Source organism: Mus musculus, chromosome 12 (genome assembly GCF_000001635.26).
Source record: "Mus musculus strain C57BL/6J chromosome 12, GRCm38.p6 C57BL/6J".
In the NCBI taxonomy this organism is placed as follows: Eukaryota; Metazoa; Chordata; class Mammalia; order Rodentia; family Muridae; genus Mus; species Mus musculus.
In genome coordinates, this window is record NC_000078.6 from 76,348,900 (window position 1) to 76,370,828 (window position 21,929).

At 45.2% G+C, this 21,929-nt stretch overlaps 2 protein-coding genes across 22 annotated transcripts in view; one reads left to right on the forward strand and one right to left on the reverse strand.

Annotated features, from left to right (window-relative positions):
- Zbtb25 (zinc finger and BTB domain containing 25) lies at positions 1–21,315 on the reverse strand. Of its 17 annotated transcripts, none has more exons than XM_006515397.2 (4): positions 20,541–20,693; positions 8,161–8,386; positions 6,990–7,169; positions 2–1,374 (listed from the first exon to the last, which is right to left on the reverse strand). In XM_006515397.2, the coding sequence occupies exons 3-4, from the start codon at positions 7,160–7,162 to the stop codon at positions 228–230; spliced, it is 1,320 nt and encodes a 439-aa protein (XP_006515460.1). In that variant the 5' UTR covers positions 7,163–7,169; positions 8,161–8,386; positions 20,541–20,693; the 3' UTR covers positions 2–227. The 17 variants fall into 17 exon arrangements, with proteins under 17 accessions (NP_082632.2, NP_001165575.1, XP_006515460.1 ...); XM_030246517.1 differs by having other exon boundaries at positions 20,439–20,542; XM_006515393.2 differs by having other exon boundaries at positions 20,101–20,542.
- The window catches only part of Zbtb1 (zinc finger and BTB domain containing 1), a 26,905-nt gene continuing 26,127 nt past the window's right edge, over positions 21,152–21,929 (forward strand). For 2 of the 5 annotated variants that reach the window (XR_381523.2, XM_006515898.2), the window contains exon 1: positions 21,602–21,831. The gene's annotated coding sequence lies outside the window, so the exon portion shown is untranslated. Of the gene's footprint in view, positions 21,832–21,929 lie in introns of all 5 variants that reach the window. The other 3 variants (NM_001364323.1, NM_178744.3, XR_872712.2) reach the window with 2 other exon arrangements.

Below are 21,929 nucleotides of genomic sequence, written 5' to 3' on the forward strand. Positions count from 1 at the left end.
CTGATTTTCAAATTATGATTTAATGTATAGAAAAGCTCATAGGATAATTTGAAAGTTATGTTTAATAGCCATGTCTTATAATGAGAACTGGTTTGTTCAACCTCAAAACACACAACAGATAATATTTTAAGTCAAAAGACCATGAGGAGCTAACTAACTAATTTATGATTAGAAATGGCGTGTAAATCTCCTCCAAGATCAGTATAAAAGTTCTGCCCGAGAAGCTGCTACTCAACGAGGATGGTGTCCACACCCGCTTGTGTGAGCTCTGACTCTAAGGCACAAGGCAAGTCTAAATGTTCTTGTGACAAGCGAGAGCTTTTTAAGGGGACATCGGGCCAGCTGTCACAATACTGCTGAAACCTCTGGGCCAATGAGTTTCCAAACCTTTGGCAACGGTTATATCTGTAGGATTTACCTTTGTGTGTATACATGTGTTCCAGTAACTGGCTCTTTCGAAGAAATTTATGACCACAGATGGTACAACTGATTTTTCTTTTCCTTGAAAAAGAAAAATTACAGTTTAATTCTACTGGCTCTGTGTCTTTGGAGATCAAAGATACTTGACTAATCTGCAAAGGCTCTGAGGTGCCTCGGCTCGAGTGCTCAGGTGATGGCTGCTGCTGCTCATTCTCCTTGACAATGAAGGAGCTGAGCCTCCGGCATTCAAGAGCCTCACTGCTGTCACTAAGTGGATGCACTTCACCAAGGTCATTACTTTCCAAAATGGAAGCAGGGACACCGAACGGGAGAGATCTGGACACGTGGGTATGGAGGTGTTGTCTCAGGTTACTTCGGGATTCAAAGCGCTCCCCACAGTAATGGCATAAGTGGACTTTGATACTGTTTTCTGTAAAAGAGGGGCCAGTCACCTCTGATGAGGATGAGGAGTGGCTTTGGGAGATCACAGACTCTGGATCACATCTCTCCTGCTTGATGGACACTGGGGGCTTCTGGTGCTCCTCCACGGCCTGGGCAGCAGGATGGGTCCTCTGCTGCTCCGCACCGCTGCCATCATCTAGCCCAATTGCCAGAGAGAGCTGCAGCTGGGGGTGGTCACCTGGGACAGCAGCTCTGTTTCCACTGCTACTGGGAGGAGTTTCTTTGATCTCCAGCCCTTGTTTGACAGCTGTTTTCTGGGTTGTTGAAATCTGAATACCATACAAATTAGATGTCTGCACAGTCTCTGGTGAGAACACTTGATTCATTTCAGTTGCAATGTGAGAAAGGTAGTCAGCGTGAAGAAATCGGATCCCTTCCTCCAAACGACTATGATCCACAATCTGTTTTGGCCCTTTTCCTGTGTACATAATATGCAACAAGTAGCTGAATATATCGGGCTGGATGTCAGCTGGTTGTATTTTTATGCATTCACTGTTAAAACAAAAACAAACCCAAACAAAATGAAATACAATCTAGTTGGCCTTTTGGTTTCTAACAATCTTAGGTTAAAACAAATTCTCCCCTAGAGGTTTAAACCTGGCAATCTGCCTTGATGAAACACAACAGGAAAAATCAGTCTTCGAATTTAACTGCTTTTATGGTTCATCAACAAGGCTTTGTGTGTCCAACCTGCTGCCTAACAGCAGGAAACGCAGAGATGCTCAGACTAGTTCACCACCAGGTGACTCCTAAGCAGTACAGACTACTCTAGGTACAAGAGGATAGAGACTAGTGACTAAAATAGTGCTCTGCGTTTACACTGAACATACAGTGAAAGCAACTAACACAGAAACTGGAAAGGATGCCTGTACACTGGTGTTCACGATACCATTATTTACAGTAGCTAAAAGCTGGGAACAACTAAATACCCATCAAAGATGAATGGAGTCAGGTGTTGTGGTGCAGCCTTTAATCCAAGCACTTGGGAGGCTGAGGCAGGTGAATCTCTTTGAATTTGAGGCCAGCCTGGTCTAAATAGAGAGTTCCAGAACAGCCAGAGCTACATAGACAGACCCTGTCCCAAAAAAGAAATAATAAAAGAAAAAAAGAGAGGAAGAGAAAAACAATGGGTTAGCAAAGCAGGCTGTAAAAACATGACGCACGCCATCCTGCCAAGGACAAGGAACTTCTGGGATGGGTTATAACTTTGAACTCTTGAAAACATACTAAGTAAAAAAAAAAGAAAAAAGAAAAAAGAAAAGAAAAGACACAAAAGGCCCAAAATTGTATGGTACCACATTCATGAAATATCTAAATCAGAACCGGGCCATTAGTCCCAGCACTCATGGACAGTCAGGGATAAAGAAAACCCTCTCTGAAAAAAACCAAAACCAGCAAAAGAAGAAACATCTAAGACAACACTTACAAAGACACAGAACTGGGCTGGACAAAGGGCTCAGTGGTTAAAAATATTTGCTGTTCTTCTAGAAGACCTGGTTTTGATTCCCAGCACCCATATGGTGCCTCACAATCGTTTGTGACTCCAGTTCCAGGGGACCAGATGCCCTCTTTTGGCTTAGTGCGCACCAGGCATGCAGGTGGAACACAGACATCATTCAGGCCACACACCCATATACAAGGCATATGAATGTAATTACTGCCATTTAGCTGGATGATTTTAAAGTGTTAATTATAGAGACCCTCCTCCGAAAACCAAAACCAGGGGCCTAGAGAGATGTCTCAGTGCTTAAGAGCACTCACTGCTCTGGCAGAGGACCTGGCTTCAGTTTCCAGCACCCATATAACAGCTCACATCATGCAGACAAAACACTCATACACATAAAAAATCTTAAAAACTAAAAAACAAAATGACAATCAAACAACCAAAAGCAAACCAAACCAACAAAATATTCATATTTTTAAAGGTATATAATGAAACTGTTAATGTTTAAAATGTAAATGAAACGTTTTGGTTCTAAATCTTTAACTCACAAGTAAATACAAGTATAATTTTGAAAAGCATCCTAGGAATTTCAAAGGCAATATGGTTACTAGATAGCATAACAAGGCAGAAGTCAGTGAACTTAAGAGCAGGCGCACCAAAGGGAGATGATGCACTTGAAGAAACGGTGGGCAGCGTCGGTGCACTGTTCCCCTGAAGCAGTTTATTCTGGGAGCCAGGATATTGACAATCTAGTTTCTCTAGTCCTTCATTCCTGACATCCCTGCTTCCTCTCTCAGGTTTCACTCTTTGATCCACTCTGTCTACTCACCAGCATGTTCTATGACATGCATTCTGGGGGTGTAAATTCTGTTACCTAAAGATGTTTGATCAATACAAACACAACACAAGGCAGGCCTCACCTCATTAGGTATTTATTTACATTTCAAATGTTCCTTTTCCTGGTTTCCCCTCTGAAAACCCCCTATCCCCTCCCCTCTCCCCCTGCTCACCAACCCACCCACTCCTGCTTCCTGGCCCTGCATTCCCTACCTGGGGCATCCAGCCTTCACAGGACCAAGGGCCTCTCCTCCCATTGATGACTGACTAGGCCATCCTCTGCTACATATACAGCTAGAGACACGAGTCCCACCATGTGTCTTCCTTGACTGATGGTTTAGTCCCTGGGAGCTCTGGGGGGTACTGGTTAGTTCATATTGTTGTTCCTCCTATGGGGCTGCAAACCCCTTCAGCTCCTTGGGTACTTTATCTAGCTCCTTCATTGGGGACCCTGTGCTCAGTCCAATGTTAGGCTGTGAGGATCCACCGCTGTATTTGTCAGGCATTGGTGGAGCCTCTCCGGAGACAGCTATAACAGGCTTCTGTCAGTAAGCACTTGATGGCATCCACAAAAGTGATTGCATTTGGTGATTAGATATGGGATGAATCCCCAGGTGGGGCAGTCTCCAGCTGGTCATTCCTTCAGTCTCTGCTCCACACTCTTGTCTCTCTAACTCCTTCAATGCCTGTGTTTAGATGGTGCTTTAGAAGCTAAACAACTCACAGCTCAGAGCAGACTGGGTGGAAGATAGCATTTATAATGTGGTGAGTGTAATCTACGGTGTCACATCAGAGACAAAACACCTCTAGCAGGATTTCACTCCAACCTCATCTTTGTACTGTGCCACACTTTCTAGCCATCTTATCTACTCTGTTGTCTGAATGATCATTTTATATCATTTTTATATCATTTTATATCACCTTTGCTTCTGTGACGGTTTGTATATGCTTGGCTTAGGAAGTGGCACTAGGTGGCCTTGTTGGAATAGGTGTGTCACTGTGGGTGTGGGCTTTAAGACCCTCATCCTAGCTGCCTGGAAGTCAGTATTCTGCTAGCAGCTTTCAGATGAAGATGCAGAACTCTCAGCTCCTCCTACAACATGCCTGACTGGATGCTGCCATGTTCCCACCTTGATGATAATGAACAGAACCTCTGAACCTGTAAGCCAGCCCCAATTAAATATTGTCCTTATACCGGGCAGTGGTGGTGCACGCCTTTAATCCCAGCACTTGGGAAGCAGAGGCAGGCAGATTTCTGAGTTCCAGGCCAGCCTGGTCCACAGAGTGAGTTCCAGGACAGCCAGGGTTACACAGAGAAACCCTGTCTCAAAAAAACAAACAAAAAAATGTCCTTAAAAGAGTTGCCATGGTCATGGTGTCTGTTCACAGCAGTAAAACCCTAAGACAACTTCTTTCTTTCTTTTTTCTTTTTCTAAGACAGAGTTTTAATATGTAGTCCAGGCCTGGTACTGCAGTATAGTACAGGCTGGACCCAAACTCACAGTGATTCTCCTGTCTCTGTACCTAAAATGCTAGGAATATAAACATTAGCTACCACACCTGGCTGGGCTAAGCCTTTAATTAATCTTAGTTATATTTGTTTTTATTAGTATGCTCTACGATGGATACCATGAACTGAGTTTAACAGTGATACATAAATATTATGGACCAAATCGTGATCCATGCTATTTCCCCTCCTTATTATTTTAATACCCCTCCTTATATTCCTCTGCAACATCTGAAAGACTCTTCATTTTTCAGATTTGTAAAGTCTGTTTCAAAATTCTGAAAACAGGCCTGCTAGAAGTCTTCTACTTTGTGTACACCTGATGTTTGACACCATCTTACTAACGACAAAGCTCTGCTCTAAACACTTTAATGTCACTAATCCACTGAACTCTTTTAATACCCAGAAGGAGAGTGTATTATTGCAGCATTTAACAGACAAGAAAACTCAAAGTGTTAGGGCTTGAACATGCACTATCCCCTGAAAGCTTAGGTGTACAGTCTTACAGCCTTGGTGGCCAGCTGATGGGCTCTGGGGAAGTGACTAGGTCACGAGGACTCTGGCTTCACCGGTGTAGTCTCCACTCACAGAGTCACAATGTCATGTGCCTGAATTACTTGGAGGTGGGAGACACTGGGAGATGGGGCCAAGGTGGAAGAAGAGTGGAAGAAGAGCCGCTCATGCCAGGGCTGCTTATCTAGTCCCGGTCATCACTGCATACCACAAAGTGCCTGCCTACTACAAAGTGCGTAGCTTTCCTGTTACGCCTTCTTTCATGGTACCTCTGCCTTCCCAGTGTTAAAGTCATGGGCGCCAGGCAGCTGCAAGTGCACTAAAGCCTGAGGCTGCAAGCACAACACATCCTTGTTTTCTTAGGCATCTGTCACAGCACCAGGGAGGGTCTAACACAAGACACATCAATTATTTGCTTTACATTTAATTCTCTATCAGACTATAGATTTCTTGAAAATCTACACACACACACACACACACAGAGAGAGAGAGAGAGAAAATATTTAAATGATTGAACAGTTAAATAAAATATATATAACTGGGATTTGATACCTCAATTTTATGTAAGGTCCTTTAAAAGCAAAAAAAAAAAAAAAAAACCCAACAACCCACTAAATATACAGGGTACCAAGCCTGGTGGCTTGGGCTATGGCTCTAGCTACTCAGAAGGCTGAGGCAGGAAGATCACAAGTTCAAGGTCCTCCTGGGCTACAGAGTGAGTTCAAGGGCAGCCTGGGCAACTCAGTAAGACTCTATGGCAAAATTTATAAATAAATAAATAAATAAATAAATAAATAAGCAAGCAAGCAAGCAAGCAAGCAAGCAAGCGAGTAAGCAATAGTCTAGAACTGTCTAAACATAGACTAGACTAAAATTAATCTTTCCAAGAGCTCAGAATTTGAATTCCCATACTACCAAAATTCAAAAAATGCAAAAGAACACAAAAACAGAAAATGTGAAATAAACACTCTGACTGGTGATGTCCATCTGTGATGGGACAATGTGACACTGAAATGATGTTACACCAGTATCAACAGCCCAGTGCTTAAGCACACAGGTTAACTTCAGACTTACACTTGAGCCCAACCCATCAGCTATTTACTCCTGGATGGGCCATTTAACAGCTCAGTCTCAGCTGCCTTTTTTCAGCTACCACCAGCATAACAGTGGAACTTACATTATAGGACTTCATGTTTGGGTATTGGCTAAGCCTTTTTTGTTGGTAGTGGGTTTTTTGAGACAGGATCTCATTAGGCAGCTTTGGTTAGCCTAGAACTCACAATGTAGACAAGCTGGCCTTAAACTTAAGAGATCCCCTTGCCTCTGCTACCTGAGTGATAAGATTAAAGGAATACAGCCCCACACTGGACTGGGCTAAGCCTTTAATCAATTTGAGTTATACCTGTTTTTATTAAGTATGTTTTACCATGGATACCATGTACTGAGTTTAATACTGATATGTGTGTGTGTATATATATTATAATTAAAAATTTGTATTAGGATAACCCAATAATAAGCCCTTAAACATTGATTCTCAACCTGTGGGTTGCAACCCCTCTAGGGTCAAAAAATCCTTTCACGGGGTCAACTATCAGATACCCTGCATATCAGATATTTATATTACGATTCATAACAGCAAAGTTATGGTTATGAAATAGCAACGAAATAATTTTATGGTTGGAGGTTACCACAACATGAGGAACTATATTAAAGGGTCTCAGCATTAGGAAGGTTGAGTAACCACTGCCTTAAATGATATAATTGTAAATATTAAAAAAATTATCATTTACAAAAGCCCCTTCTTACCTTGTTTGGTGAATAAAAATCATCTTGAAGTAGTTAGAAAAGGCAGCAAGCACTGCTCTGTGGGCTTTGAAGTAAACATCCCCAATAGCAACTGTGCAGTCACACAGAAAGCCGAATTCTCGCTGCATGTTCAGCTGCTGCAGAAGCACAAGGCTATGGCTAGCAGTATCCATGGCGGCTCTGAGAAAAACCAACATAGATACATATGTTTGGGATACACAGATGTTTATATACATACACACATACACACACACACATACAAATATACATACTTATACATACAACTGGTTATAGTTCACACAAACCTAGAGCATTAAGGTCTCATTTTAAATGAAAATACTCAACACTGTGGACTTCACTCTCTAACATTAAACCCCTTAATTATGACAACTGAGATGAACTCTTCTGAACAATAAGACAGTCTTTTAAGCAAGGAAGAGGGTAATTTGTATGGGTGAGAGAAATGCTTATGCTTTCAATGTGATCATGTTTTGCTTTCGTGTGTGTGTGTGTGTGTGTGTGTGTGTGTGTGTGTGTGTGTGTGTCTTACACATGCTAGGCAAACCCCACTCCTACTCTCCTTATGGCTTAATGATTGGGGCTTCGTCTACACCAGGTAAGCACTCTACTTCTGAGCTCCACCCCCATCTTGTGACCACATTTCTAGTGCTGTTTCTTTTTTTTTTCTTTCTTTTTTTTTTTTTTTCCGTTTTTTGAGACAGAGTTTCTCTATGCAGTCCTGGCTATCCTGGAACTCACTCTGTAGACCAGGCTGGCCTTGAACTCAGAAATCCACCTGCCTCTGCCTCCCAAGTGCGCCACCACTGCCCTGCTCTAGTGCTGTTTCTTTGTTTGTTTGTTTGTTTGTTTTTTGGTTTTTTGAGACAGGGTTTCTCTGTGTAGCTCTGGCTGTCCTGGAACTCACTTTGTAGACCAGGCTGGCCTCGAACTCAGAAATCCGCCTGCCTCTGCCTCCCAAGTGCTGGGATTAAAGGCATGCGCCACCACGCCCGGCTCTAGTGCTGTTTCTTAACTGGAGAGATGAAGTGGAATACTGCAGTGGGGCTCAGAGTTACGTGAGATAACTTAGTGAAAACTGGGTTGTAATGGAAAATGCTATTTAAATGTCTCCTCTAAGTGGGAATAATAGAATAATAGCAGGGCATCCTACCTGGCTGTGAGCCTCAGCTATCTCTCCAGCCTGATGGGCAGCCTGCCTGGACTACAACTGTCCACTTCCTTCTGAGATCCTCTGGCATTCAGGAGACACTGGCCTCCTGACTGTCATAAAACTTAGCAGTCACAGATGTCAAGCCATATCCCGATTTATATGGGGCCTGGGAGCTCATGAGAAAGAACCTACAACCTGATTTCATACGCGTCCGGATGCAGATTCTCTGTGGTAAGAAAAGGAAGATATGGCAAATGAGCCTCAAGGGGAAGATTCCTGCATGAGGCTATGCAAGCAAGTCCTGACCAAGACAGTAACTGTGTCTAAACAACAAAGACACAGGAAAGTCACAGTTTCAGGCAGGTGGGAGGCTAATCTTCACCACCACCTCTGTCCTAGCTGTGCAAGAGCCCTGGTACTTTGGGGAGAGGGCAGTTGCAATTCAAGGGGTATCATAAGTATGGCAGTTTGGATATGCTTGGCCCCCACAGATTCATGTGTTTCAATGCTTGGTCATAGGGAGGTGTGGCCTTGTTGGAGGAAGTGCATCACTGTGTAGGTGGGCTTTGAGTTCTCCTATGCTCAAGCTCCACCTTGTGCGGAATCAGAACCTCCTCCTGGCTGCTTTTGGATCAACATGTAGAACTCTCAGCTCCTCCTCCAGCACCATCTGCCTAGATGCTGCCATGCTTCCTGCCATGATGATAATGGACTGAACCTCTGAAACTGTAAGCCAGCCCCAGTTAAATACTTTCCTTTTTAAGAGTTGCCTTGGTCGTGGTGCCTCTCACAGCAATGAAGTCCTAAGACACTAGGGAACCGGGAGAACAGCCTTTGAAAGAGCAGATTCTGAAAGTGAGAATGAGGCTTCTACCATGGCCAGAGAGACTAAGGTCTGAGGAGGTCAGTGATGGAGGCTGGTATAACCATTAGGAGATTAGCAGGAACATCGGTAGCAGACAGGTGAGCAACTGATGATAGAATAAAGAGAGCTAACCCATTACAGTGCTTCCTAGATTAGGCACTTTAACCCATTCCATTCTTTTTTTTTATTTTATTTATTATTATATATAAGTACACTGTAGCTGTCTTCAGACACCCCCGAATGAGTCAGATCTTGTTACAGATGGTTGTGAGCTACCATGTGGTTGCTAGGATTTGAACTCAGAACCTCTGGAAGAGCAGTCAGTGCTCTTAACCACTGAGCCATCTCTCCAGCCCCGACCCATTCCATTATTAACAGGACTTTCTAAGCAAAGGAATATTTGGTTCCCTTTACAACTCAGGACTGAATGACGAACACCCAAGATTACACTGCTAGTAAGAGGTAGAAGCAGCATTCAAACCTAAGCTCCAAAGGCCAACTCTGCCTCCCCCACAGTCCCTCAAAGGAAACATGACCCACAAACCGGAGAGCACTGAGAGGAGCTACAGATGAACTCCACAGGAAGCTTAAGGAGAATTAACACAGAGGGGTCAGGGAGAGACCTGGATGTCCTGCTGGTTAAGCAGATGATAAACAACAACAAAATATATATGGAAATAAAGTCTAAAATAGAGCATAATGACACTACCATTGACAAAAGAACCTGTTTTATTAAAAACTACATAATATATTAATGCAACATTATCTCAAAGACATAAGAAGAGACAGAATATAAAACTACATAAAGAAAACTATGCAAAAGAAACTGAATTGTTATTTTACTTTTCAACACGAGAGAAAACATTTTACATAAATAACTTCCTGTCTGTGTATATATCACTGGAAAGGGTCAGATACAACAGCAGGCTTTTCATTCTTTAATAACTCTGAGAAAGAAACTAAGGAGTAGAGATGAAAGGGGGGACTATACTATCTGAACTCAAAATTATAAACAGTTCAGATAACAATAAAAATAAGGGCTGGCAAGATGGCTCAGCGGGTAAGAGCACCGACTGCTCTTCCAAAGATGATGAGCTCAAATCCCAGCAACCATGTGGTGGTGGCTCACAACCACCCGTTATGAGATCTGACACCCTCTTCTGGTGCGTCTTAAGTCAGCTACAGTGTACTTATGAATAAATAAATCTTTGGGCCAGAGTGAGCAGAGGTCCTAAAATTCAATTTCCAACAACCACATGAAGGCTCACAACCATCTATACAGCTACAGTGTACTCACATACATAAATAAATCTCTTAAAAAAAACAATAAAAATAAAATATAAGCCTACCTACACACTATCAACACAGGAAATAATCATTATATCCATGGAAGAAATCCCTTGACACGGCTCTCACTTCACCTCCACCTACCTTACCTCCAAACATAACCGCCATCCTGAATTTCCTGTTTTTGACTTTCTCTTTTTTTTAAATGTATTTATTTTATGTATAGGAGTACACTGTCACTCTCTTCAGAGACACGAGAAGAGGACATCAGATACCATTACAGATGGTTGTAAGCCACCTTGTGGTTGCTGGGAATTGAACTCAGGACTTCTGGAAGAATGGTCAGTGCTCTTAACCACTGAGCCATCTCTCCAGTCCCATATTTGACTTTCTTTTTTTTTAAAGATTTATTTATTATTATATGTAAGTACACTGTAGCTGTCTTCAGACACACCAGAAGAGGGAGTCAGATTTCCTTACGGATGGTTGTGAGCCACCATGTGGTTGCTGGGATTTGAACTCCAGACCTTCGGAAGAGCAGTCAGGTACTCTTACCCACTGAGCCATCTCACCAGCCCCACTTTTGACTTTCTTATATATCATCACATTCTGCCTGTGTAGGACCATATCTTTGACCAAAGGATAGTATTGTTTACAAGTTTTATTCTTTATAAATAATTAACTTCAAGAATTCCATTAATTAGCCGGGCGTGGTGGCACACGCCTTTAATCCCAGCACTCGGGAGGCAGAGGCAGGTGGATTTCTGAGTTCGAGGCCAGCCTGGTCTACAGAGTGAGTTCCAGGACAGCCAGGGCTATACAGAGAAACCCTGTCTCATAAAACCAAAAAAAAAAAAAAAAAAAAAAAAGGTTGTTTTTATTCCCCAAAACAAAAACCAAACAAACAAAAAAGCCTCCTTGTTGTTGGATCAGGTTTCAGATCCCAACACTGATATAACCAATCAGGTATCTTGCAAAATGCCTTTACCTACAGCTTCTGGCCTCCCTGTACCCACTCACGTACATACACATATGCAAACAAAAATAAACTACAAGAATTTTTAACATTGTGTGTGCGTGTGTGTCTGGGTACAAGTATGCCATGGCACACATGGGGAGATAATATGACAGCTCGCAGATGTGTCATGGTTCTATAATCCTACCACGTGTAGGTCCAGGGGTTCAAAGTCAGGTTGTTGGGCTTAGCAGTAAATACCCTTACTGCCAAGTTGTCTCACTGGTCCTATCACCTTAAACATTTATCATTGTATGTGTGTGTGTGTACACCAGGGTGTGCATGCGAAGGTCAGAGCACAATGCTGTGTCAACTGGTTCTCTCTACTATAAAGGTTCCAGGGCTCAAGCTCAAGCCCTCAGCCTTGAATGGCAGGTGCCTTTCTTTATATGCTGAGCCATCTTGCTGACCCTTCCTCATGTCAAAAAAACAAAAAACTTGCCAGGAAGTGGCCTTTAATCCCAGCCCTTGGAAGGCAGATTTCTGAGTTCGAGGCCACCCTGGTCTACAGAGCGAGTTTCAGGACAGCCAGGGCAACACAGAGAAACCCTGTCTCGAAAAAACAAAAAACCAAACCAAAACAAAAAAAAAAAAAACAAAAAAAAAAACCCCCAAAAACTTTCAGCATCACTGAAATAACTGAATGGGAGCTATAGAAACTTGAGCCTATCCTCTGAAATAAAGCTGCAGGGCTGGAGAGATGGCTCGGCAGTGAAGAGCACTGACTGCTCTTTCAGAGGTCCTGAGTTCAGTTCCCAGCAACCACATGGTGGCTGCTGTAATGGGATCTGATGCCTCTTCTGGTGTGTCTGAAAAGAGCAACAGTGTATTCACATATATAAAATAAGTAAATTAATCTTTAAAACAAAACAAAACAAAGCTGTAAACTGAGGGTCTTATTCTAAGAGGTGATTTGACCAAAAGTTACTACCTTCATCACCACACTTGCTTCTAAAAATCACCAGACAAGGAGATTTTTAAAAAAACCTATATTTGAAGTTTCAGCACACAAAAACACTTTAGAATCAATAAAATGGCTCCAAGTAAAATACCCAAAATCAGCTGTTTTTTAAAAAATGCTTCAAAAAAAAAAAAACCCTCCAAATTCTTGGATCTTAGGTATTTTCACCAGGTTTTCAAATACAGCTTATATATATATTCACTGACATAACCAACTACTGAGCCAGGCAGAAATGAGAAACAGCACACCCAAAGCTGCAATACAAGATCTTGTGGTTAATGGGCTGAGCAGCAGTTAAACTTTTCATTTCCTCAGCAGATACTCATTGAAACGCACACACATCAAAAGCATGTGTCACACTAAGTTACAGACAAAAAAAAAACCATAAACGCTCAAGTCAAGAATACAGTCTTAGCAAGGAGATTAAAACACAAGACAATAACTACATTACAAATTAAAAGTGTCAAGTGCTACTAGAACGTTCAGTTGGAGATAAGCACGGAGCAAGCAATGAAAATAAGATATTCAAACTGGTTTTCAACAGGCTTAGACAGATAAAACGGAGTAATTTTACTGAGAGGGCTGTGAGTATTTTGTCATCAGAATTCAACTCAGTATAAAGGGGGGAAAAGAAAAGGAGTAAACAGAAGGAAAGGACAAGCTCAGCTGCTAAGGAGACTAAGTGTAAGAGTACACCAAGCTGTGCCTGAAGGTATCCCGCTGTCTGCAGTGAGCTATGTAAGATGCTCGTGTAGGAACAGCACTGGCAGTCACTCACTCAGTGGCAGGGAAAAGAGCAAGACTCTTTTAGGAAACCTAACCTCTTAGAGTTTCAGCGCAGCCACTAACTAGGTCTGTCTCAATTCCCTGAGCCTCAGTAGCACTTATGAAGTGTGGATAATGGCAATTTCTTCCTGAGGTGTCAGATGAAGCACTCTGGAGGCTGAGGCAGGAGGGCCTGGAATTTAAGGCCAGCCTGGACTACAGTGAGAATTGTTAATGAGGGTGTTGTGTGTGTGTGTTTGTGTGTAACAAGAGGGTATATATATTTGATAGGAGGACCTGTAGTAAGTGTCCAGTAAGTATTAGACAGTACATCTCTAGGTCGGTTAATCAAGGAGACAACTAGAAACCACGTAATGGCAGCAGGGAATGAAGGGAGAGCTAGACAGAGCCACCAGTCACAGAACCGACACGATGTGGCGGCAGACAGGACACAGTCAACCACAGGCTGCAAGCTAAAGGCGAGTGGGTTGCTAGAAGATGTCATTTATTTCTTCAGCGCACATTTTCACAGTAACTGCCATGTTCCTGCCGTTGATATTAAAGGTAAAACACTAGAGCCAGCCACAGGAACTGGCTTAGAGGAGGCGGCTTCTTACACGGTGAGTTCAAAGTGTCTACTCCAGGAAAAGGAAGTAGAAATGTCTAGTGATGAGTGGAGACAGCTCTAGAAAGATCAATGCCAAAGGAGACCTCTGAAATGACAAGACTGAAGTTTCTAAATATGTAGAGCTATACAGCGAAGCCAAATTAAACAAAACAAAACAAAAAACTCTAAAAGCTAAGTATGGGTTGGGCCTGGTGGCACATGCATGCTGTAATCAAAGCTACCCTGGCTTCCAGGCCCTGCATGTTAGAGATTCAAGGCTTGCCTGGGATAGAGCGCAAGCTTGAGCTAATTTGGGAAACTTAGACTTTGGGTCAAAAAATAAATAAATAAAAACTTTTAAAAAAGGGTCTAGATAATGGTAGAGGATTTGTCTAGCATTCATGAGCCCCCGGGTTCACTTTTCAGTACTTAAAAAAAAAAAGGTAAGTATGAAAACTTGAAAGCCAGAAAAGCTACAATAAAACAAAGCAGGCAAACCTGGGACCTGAGGAAAATGCAGAACCCTGAGAGGGGGAACGCAGGTGACCAGGAGAGCAGGTGACGTCCTACAAGTGCAGGGAAGTAGCTGAGGCCAACTTTCTGATTCAAGACGACCTTTCAGGGTAGAGGCAACAAAATAGGAGGTACGGTCAGGGTGGGGCCCCGAGGAAGCTGGAGACCTCAGGAAGAGCTCTGGGTGGAAGGTGAGACCTCTTAGAGGCAGAAGCCACTCCAGATTAACCAGGGAGTTAGCTGGAGGGACTGAGGGTGGGGAATCCGTTAACTCACGAACTACGAAGTCAGTTCATACAGAAAGGGAAAGGGGACCTAAAATACTAACAGGATTAAGCTATGTAAGGAACATTCGAACACAGTAACTCCTTCCTCTTTAGTTTCCATTTATCTATCCTCAGAATCTCTTGAGAGCCTGCCTTCTCTAAGTGGTTAAACCCACTCCATGAGATTCCAGGGGTTTTTTTTGGTTTTTCAAGACAGGGTTTCTCTGTGTAGCCCTGGCTGTCCTGGAACTCACTTTGTAGACCAGGCTGGCCTCCAACTCAGAAACCTGCCTGCCTCTGCCTCCCAAGTGCTGGGATTAAAGGCGTGTACCACCACTGCCTGGCGAGATTCCATATCTTTTATTTTCAGGTGTAAAACTATTTAACCTCTCGCTTCAAATCTCTCCAACATGATACCTCGCCTCCATCTTCAGGTACTTGTGGCAGAATTTCCCAGGAAGGAGCTGAACTCCAACCTGGCCACCATGCCCTCCTAGGCCTTGGTGTCATTCCTTTTACTGGAAGCCTTTTCCAGGCTGAGACTTCCTATTTGCTTACAGCCTTATTTTACATCTTTGGTCTACTAACTTTTGTGTCACTGTGGGGTCAAACTTCATTGATCTTCATTGACTAGGGTGATGGCCTCCTGGTCTTTGTTTTTTTTCTCCTATCTAGTCATTTATATACTAAAGCCTATGATGAGGGGCTGCTGAGATGGCTTGGTGGTTGAAGAGCTAACTGCTCTTGTAGAAGACCTGGGTTCAGCTCCCAGGACCCACACAGAAACTCACCACCTTTTCTAACTTCAGTTCCAGGGGGCTCAGATGCGCTCCTCTGGACTTCATGGATACCAGGCATGCACATGGTACACACATACATGCAAAGCACTCATACACATAAAATACGCTGTGAATAACGTAAGAGACTCTGCAGTAATATTCCTCCAACAGTGATGTTTTTGTTTTTATAATTAACTTGGCTGAACTTAACACTTCCAAGTTCTGCTCCTTGATTGTGGGGTTTGGCTCTAGGTGTGCTCTTTGGAGGCCGTGGTAAACATGTCCAACTCAGTGATGACAAGATTCAGAGTATTACACATCACCCCAACAAACCATTTGTTGAGCATCTCCCCCACTTTCCAGCTGCATGTTGTGTGCTCTGCCCTTTTTCTTCTAGCAACAGTTACCCCAGTTTTAGTCACCCACTGTGCCACCAAAACCATAAAAACAGAAACAACCACTGCTAACCCTTCTGCCAATCCAATTTTCAAAGACACACATGGTAACAAGACATACATGAGGGCAAAACACCCATATACATAAAATAATAAAATCTGGTTGGAAGACAGACATGGTAGTATATACTTGTAGTCTTAGCACTTGTGAAACTGAAGCAGGAGGATTGCTGAAAATTCAATGTAAGCCAAGGCTACACAGAGTGAGTTCAAGGCTGGTTGGCCTGAGCCTATCTAATAAAAACCAAACAAAAAAAATTAACAGAAAAGATTTTTGGTAGGAAAAAAAAAGATGTAAAGTAGGTTGCAGAAAAGAATTAAAAAAAAAATCACCCTTCATTATTTAGAAAAGCAAAGAGTTTAAAAACTTTAAAAACATTTTTATTATCAAATTAGTATTTTTAATATTTTATTCTGAGAATTTCATACATGTATACAAGGTATTTGTATCATCATAATATCCTTCCCATCTAAGCACCACACCCTCACCCCCAAGTAATATTTATAATAGGCTTAGTATTGATAGCTATGAGATTATAAAAGCGTTATTTACTTTCTAGATCGCAGTAAATTAGCTCTGGATTAGTTCAAACTAAGATGAAACAAGTTTATAATTTAGTTAGCATGATATTCAACATCTTGGACTGTTTAGAAACTCTTTTTGGTTGGCTTGCATTCTCAGATCAGCAGCAGAACAGCCTAGAATACTCAGCTCTTCATTCTCTCACACCGTAAGCATCTTTAACGGACTTTATAATCAATTATCAGTAAAAGATAGGAAAGCTGGCAGAGGAATGTCAAGCTTTTATGAACTACTTACTCATGGCTAGAAATACACAAGTTAAAAGGTCTCCAGTGCTACCTGATAAAAGGCTTCCCACAAGTGTAGCTGGTATTTGTAAAATGGTATTTTTTGATGATTGTGGATGTGTGACAGTTGATCTGGTTTTATTTGTGAGACGAGATCCCACAATAACCTAGTCTGACCTAGAATTTACTTTGTAGCCCAGGCTGAACTGAAGTCTATGTTCTCTTGCCTCAAGCTCCTGAATAGAGGGATCATAAGCGTATACCATAATTCCCAACAAGTATGGAAGAATGTTTACTATCGCATAAGTATCCCAAAGAATTGTGTTCATTATAGTAGATAAATAAATATCAATGATTATTGTAAATGTGACTTTAAACTACAATTTTAGGTGGTTTAAGGAATCTAAGTAATTAGACATACTGTTGCATACCTGTAATTCCAGCTCATAGAAGTTTGAGGCCTGAACTTAGAAAACCCTATCTCAAAAAGAAAACAAACAGGAGACTTGGGGGAAGGGCCCTCCCTGTACTCACCCCCATCCCAAAGCAAATCCCTGGAGCTCACTGGCTTAGCCAGGTTACATGAATCAGTGAGCCCCACCTTCAGTAAGGAAGACACCCAAGGTCAACCTCTGACCTCAGATCCACACACACAAACACACACCCCTCAAAGAAAAGAAACAGAAATGTGCTAAACTAATGCACTAGTAGAGTGGTTAGAGGCCAGGAAGGGCCACACCATTTCCAAACTTTCTGGTGAAAAGTATCTAGGAAAAAGAACCACTTATTCTTAGACCCTTTTAAATTGATTTCCATAATGTCTAAAAATGATACAGGAACTGCCAAATCTGAAAATACAGGCACAGATCAAACCTGCCAGGAACCCATTCACAGACAATGTTAGAGAAGACGTGATGGATGACACAGGAAAGGGCAGTTACATTCTAGAAATCTTCAATAGGATAGTCTGGAGCCCTGGTCTGTGGGCAGACAGCCTTTTCCATCCTCTGTGTGTGTGTGCCTGTCTGTCTGATAAAGCACTAGGCCAATAAAACTTAGAAATAAAAAACTTAATACGAAAGAGACAAGAGTCTTCTTGATTTATTCTAAAGACTACATCTAACAAGAGTAAAAGAGGTCCTCACAGGCCAGGGAAAGTGAAAGAGGGCAAAACTAGAGGAGACCCAGAGTGCAGCGGGCAAGTGACTGAGCTGCTGTGTGAGTGAGCTACCATCTTCTCTGCCAGAGAATAACAGCTCCATGAACACACTTCTAGCACAGACTAAATAATACCCTCTGCCTAAAAAGCCTGCTGTTTCAGAATTAAACATTGGTTTTGATCTGTATCTACAAAAGCAATTAATTACAAAATCTCAAAACCTTAATAATATACACTTTTCTTAAGGTTAATTTAATAGAAGAAAAAAAGGCCCAATAAAATGAGAACAGAAACCTAACAACGGGTGGGGATATAATATAGCCCAGTAGTAGAGGCTTTGTCTGGCATTCTCAAGATGGCAGGTTTGATCCCCAGAATACAACCAAGTACAATTAAAATGAACTAATCATGAAATTTCATGTTAGCTTTGAGTACTGTCTTTTTCCTCCACTTTCTTTTGGGGGTGGGTGAGTGAGTGGGGTGGTGAGACAGGGCTCACTATGTAGCTCTGGCTGTCCTGGAACTTACTATGTAGACCAAACTGGCCTTGAACTCTGTCTCCCAAGTACTGGGATCTAAAAGGTGTGCACTACTATGCCTGGCAAAACATATTCTATGTGTACTTGCATGAATTCAGGCATACCATATGTACGCAGGAGCCTGTGGAAACCAGAAGGAATCCGTTTCCAGGAACTGGAGTTATTTCAAGTTAAGAGCCACATGGGCGCTGGAAGCCAAACCTGGGTTGTCTATATGCACAGTAAGCGCTCTCAACTGATGAGCCATCTCGACAGACTAAAGGAAGAAGCAGTGGCTGAGGAATCTAACTGGCATGAAGTGGAGATCAAAGGATCCAATTCCATCGCTGGTAGAGGTAACTACTATCAACTATTTTCTTTTTGGCTTTCTCTAAGGACTCAGATGCACTTGCTCTGTGGGATAAACAAGCAGAAAGGGGGCACAGGAAGTGGTGTAGGGCTACTTTACAATTCATCAAAATAAGAGCACCTGCACTGCTTTTCTATAGGAACTCTGACAGTTCGCCAACTCTTTCCTAGCTCTTACTTCAAAAATGGACAAATTGGTCAGATACCACCAGCAGCTTGCAGGGAATAAATCACTTTGGGTCAGCGGTAGGTTAGGCACTATGCTGCACTTCCCAGCGTGCTAGGAGATTTTACTGCCAAGCCGCTCAGGCCCCTCCTCCTCAGCTAGACAGCCTGGCTCCTTTGCATTCCCCTCAGGAGATCGGGTGGAAGTACATAGCTCCACTTTGTAAGGCATAGAGGGCAGCTGAAAGTCCTGCCTGGCCTCTCTGAGCAACCACAGGCGCCAATAAATCAGCCACAGGCGATTCTCTCACCCCCTTCCTGGGGAGCAAGATGTAATGCGAAAGAGCACTGACTAGGCTTGGAAGATAAGTGATTGAGACTCACATTCCTTTGCCAACTACTCTTGTCACCACAGTCAGGTATACCTCTCTGGCTCACTCACTTCTGCCGACTTAAAACATATTTATAACAAGACAATACTACCCTTTTAGGGAATTCAGTTATTAAAACTGCCGGCAAAGGTTAGCACACAAAACTAAACCTGACTGGAAACTCCTTACAGCTTATTATAGTACTGGGCATGACAGTCTAGTGTGTGGTGGGGTAGGTGGGGGTCTTCTTGCTGACCACCCAGGATGTCTCATTGCTCCCTAACTGAATCCCAGCCATCTTGACTATTTCACACCTACTCATCCCACCCCCAAGTCAGGCAGTGGCTATGTACCTATATCTAGGTTGCTTCAAGAATGATGCCTAAACCTAAGGCCGAGACACGTGGCCAGACCAGGGGGCATACACTCTTAGTTCCTGCGAGTGAGAGCCCGACCTAAGATCCATTGCTACTTCTACACTAGCCTGGGCTATCAACTTGAGAAGTCCTGTAAACCTGATGTAATTTTAATCACTTCTGGAGTATACACTGTCCAAAGCAGGATAAACTGGCACTGCAGTCCTGAGGCTAATTATGAAAGGTGCAGAAACTTTGATCGGGCAACACTCTGCTTCTTAGGCCGGGTGTTAGCTGTGAAATGAGGGATGGACTCGATATTTAAGGTCCTTTTCAGCTGAAAAACTCTGATTCTAAGATGTACTTCAATTCTGTCAATCGACAGCTCTGCAGCTTTTGAAGGACTTGCTGGAGTCCCTCGAGGAAGAAGGCCAACTTTAATCCCTTAGAGGGAGATGGGAGTTAATTTATAAAACACACAACACTAGCTGCTATCAGGTTCCAGGTACAGCGCAGTGCGTTACCTAAGCAACTGATAACGGCTTGATTCCTCCAAATGAGTGCTAGGGAGACGATGATATAAGATGGGGGCCAGAATTCAAAATGAAAAACCACTGGGCTAAGAGAAAAATTAATTATTAGGGTAGGGGGCTACTTGCCCTAGATGCTAGGTACTCACAAACTGGATGGGGGAGGGGAGAGTGAGGGCTGCGCAGCCCGATCTGGACACCCGCCCACTTGCTAGAGCCTGGAGGCCTGACGCGGCCGCCCAGGACCCGGCTGACACAGACGGATTGAGGCTTCTGCGCCCGCTCGGAGCCCGGCCCGCAGCGGGAATGGGCTCTAAGGCTGTGCGGCAATCGCGCGCGCCATCCCGCCCGCGTTAGGCCCCGGCGGCCCACGGCCAGGGGCGGCTCCGCGCGCCCAGCACTCGCTCGCCGTTGCTAATGTCCTCCTTGGGCCCTGACTGACATCTCCAACGGACCAAAAACAGCACCCCTCTCCCCGGCTACTTGCATCTGTCCCGCGACGGGTGCAGCTGCAGCCGCCGCCCGGGCGGCTCGCGGCGGGAGGGACTGAGCCCGGAGCAGCCCACAGGGGCAGGGCCGCGTTGCTTACCCAGACTCCGCCGCGGCGGCGGACTGGCGGGCGGGCTTCTCTGTGCGGGAGGGGCGGGCTCCCGCGCGGCGCACACCACGCGGCTGCGCCCGCTCACGCACCCGGCGGGCTGCTCTCGCGCGGCTTCCCGCGCCCGGCCCACGTGACCGGACTGCCGGGAAGCGAGCGGCACCCCGGCTAGTGTGCGTGCCTGCCTGCGTGCGTGCGTGCGTGCGCGCGCGCCTGCCTGCCCGCCCGAGTGGCCAAGGCGGGGGTCGGCCCCGCGCTCCGGGCGCGCCTCTGCCACGGTCCCCAGTCGTGACTGGAGGCGGAAGTGTGGGGACAAGTTCGAGCGTCACTGGCTCCCCACACGTCTTGGCGTGACCTGGGAACTTTCCCCGGCGTGTGCAAAAAAAAAAAAAAAAAAAAAACCCAAAAAACAAAAAAAAACCACGGGTGCCCCCTCGGCCCTGGGTGGGGACGGGCAAGGATGCACCGGCGTCTGGCGCGGGAGGGGGACGAGGGCGCGGGGCAGGCAGCCACATGCGGCGGGAGCCAGGGAGGGAGGCGGGCCGGGCGGGGCATGGCGGGGGAAGTGACTCAGGCCCGAGGCTGGCGGGCCCACGCGAAGAGGAGTCGGGGGGCACGGAGGACCCCGAGCGGACAGGCTTTAGGCTGGACGGGACGAGAGTGTCACCCCCCCCTCCAGGCGTCCAGGGTGGAGCGCGGGGGCGGGTCCAACTGCGGGGCCCTGCGGGACAGGGGTCTGACATCTGGGTAGAGGGCGATCGGCATCCAGCCCTGGGGGAGTCGGGAGGATCCCAGTGGCGTCCAGCTGTGCAAACAGGAGGAGGGCCAAGCCGACTCCGGGGAGAGGGGCGACAGTGCTGCTCCAGCCGCCGCCGCCCGGGCGCCCGCGCTGCGGGCAGTGCCAGCCTCCCCGGCCCGACGCAGAAACTTGTTGCAACCAACAGGCGACCGCGGGTGCCCCTAGCCGCCAGCGGCGGAGTGGGTGGGCGGGCGAGAGGGAGGGGAAGGCTGGCGGACGCCGCCGCGAACTGGTGGGCAGACCCGGAGTCGCCGCGTAAGCGGGGCCGGCTCAGTGCGGTGCGGCAGGCGCGGCTGTGCGGCAGCGGAAGTCCTTTGTTGCAGCGCAGTCCCTGGCAGAGCCCGGAGTGTCTCGGCGCAGCCCAGCCGAGCGCCGCGCGCCGTCAACTGCAGCCCGCAGCCCCTCGCCTCCGCCCGCCTTCCCAGCGGCTCCGCTGCCCTCAACTCCATAAAACCTCCGCAGCCGCGCGTCCCACCGCGCCCGGTGAGTAGCTGCCAGTCGTCGGGGCCATTTGCGCAACTTTGGCCGAAGCTGGGCCACGGGCCTGGCGGAGTGCGTGGCCGAGGCGGCGCCGACCGGTG

What these genes read in the sequence shown, in the direction of transcription:
- Zbtb25 (XM_006515392.4), bottom strand. Translation starts at nt 21,292, where the DNA reads ATGTCAGACCCCTGTCCCGCAGGGCCCCGCAGTTGGACCCGCCCCCGC. An exon ending in GCCGCCGCGGCGGAGTCTGG is followed by an intron (nt 1,375 to 20,540) that starts GTAAGCAACGCG and finishes TTGTTTTAACAG; the next exon opens with TGAATGCATAAAAATACAAC.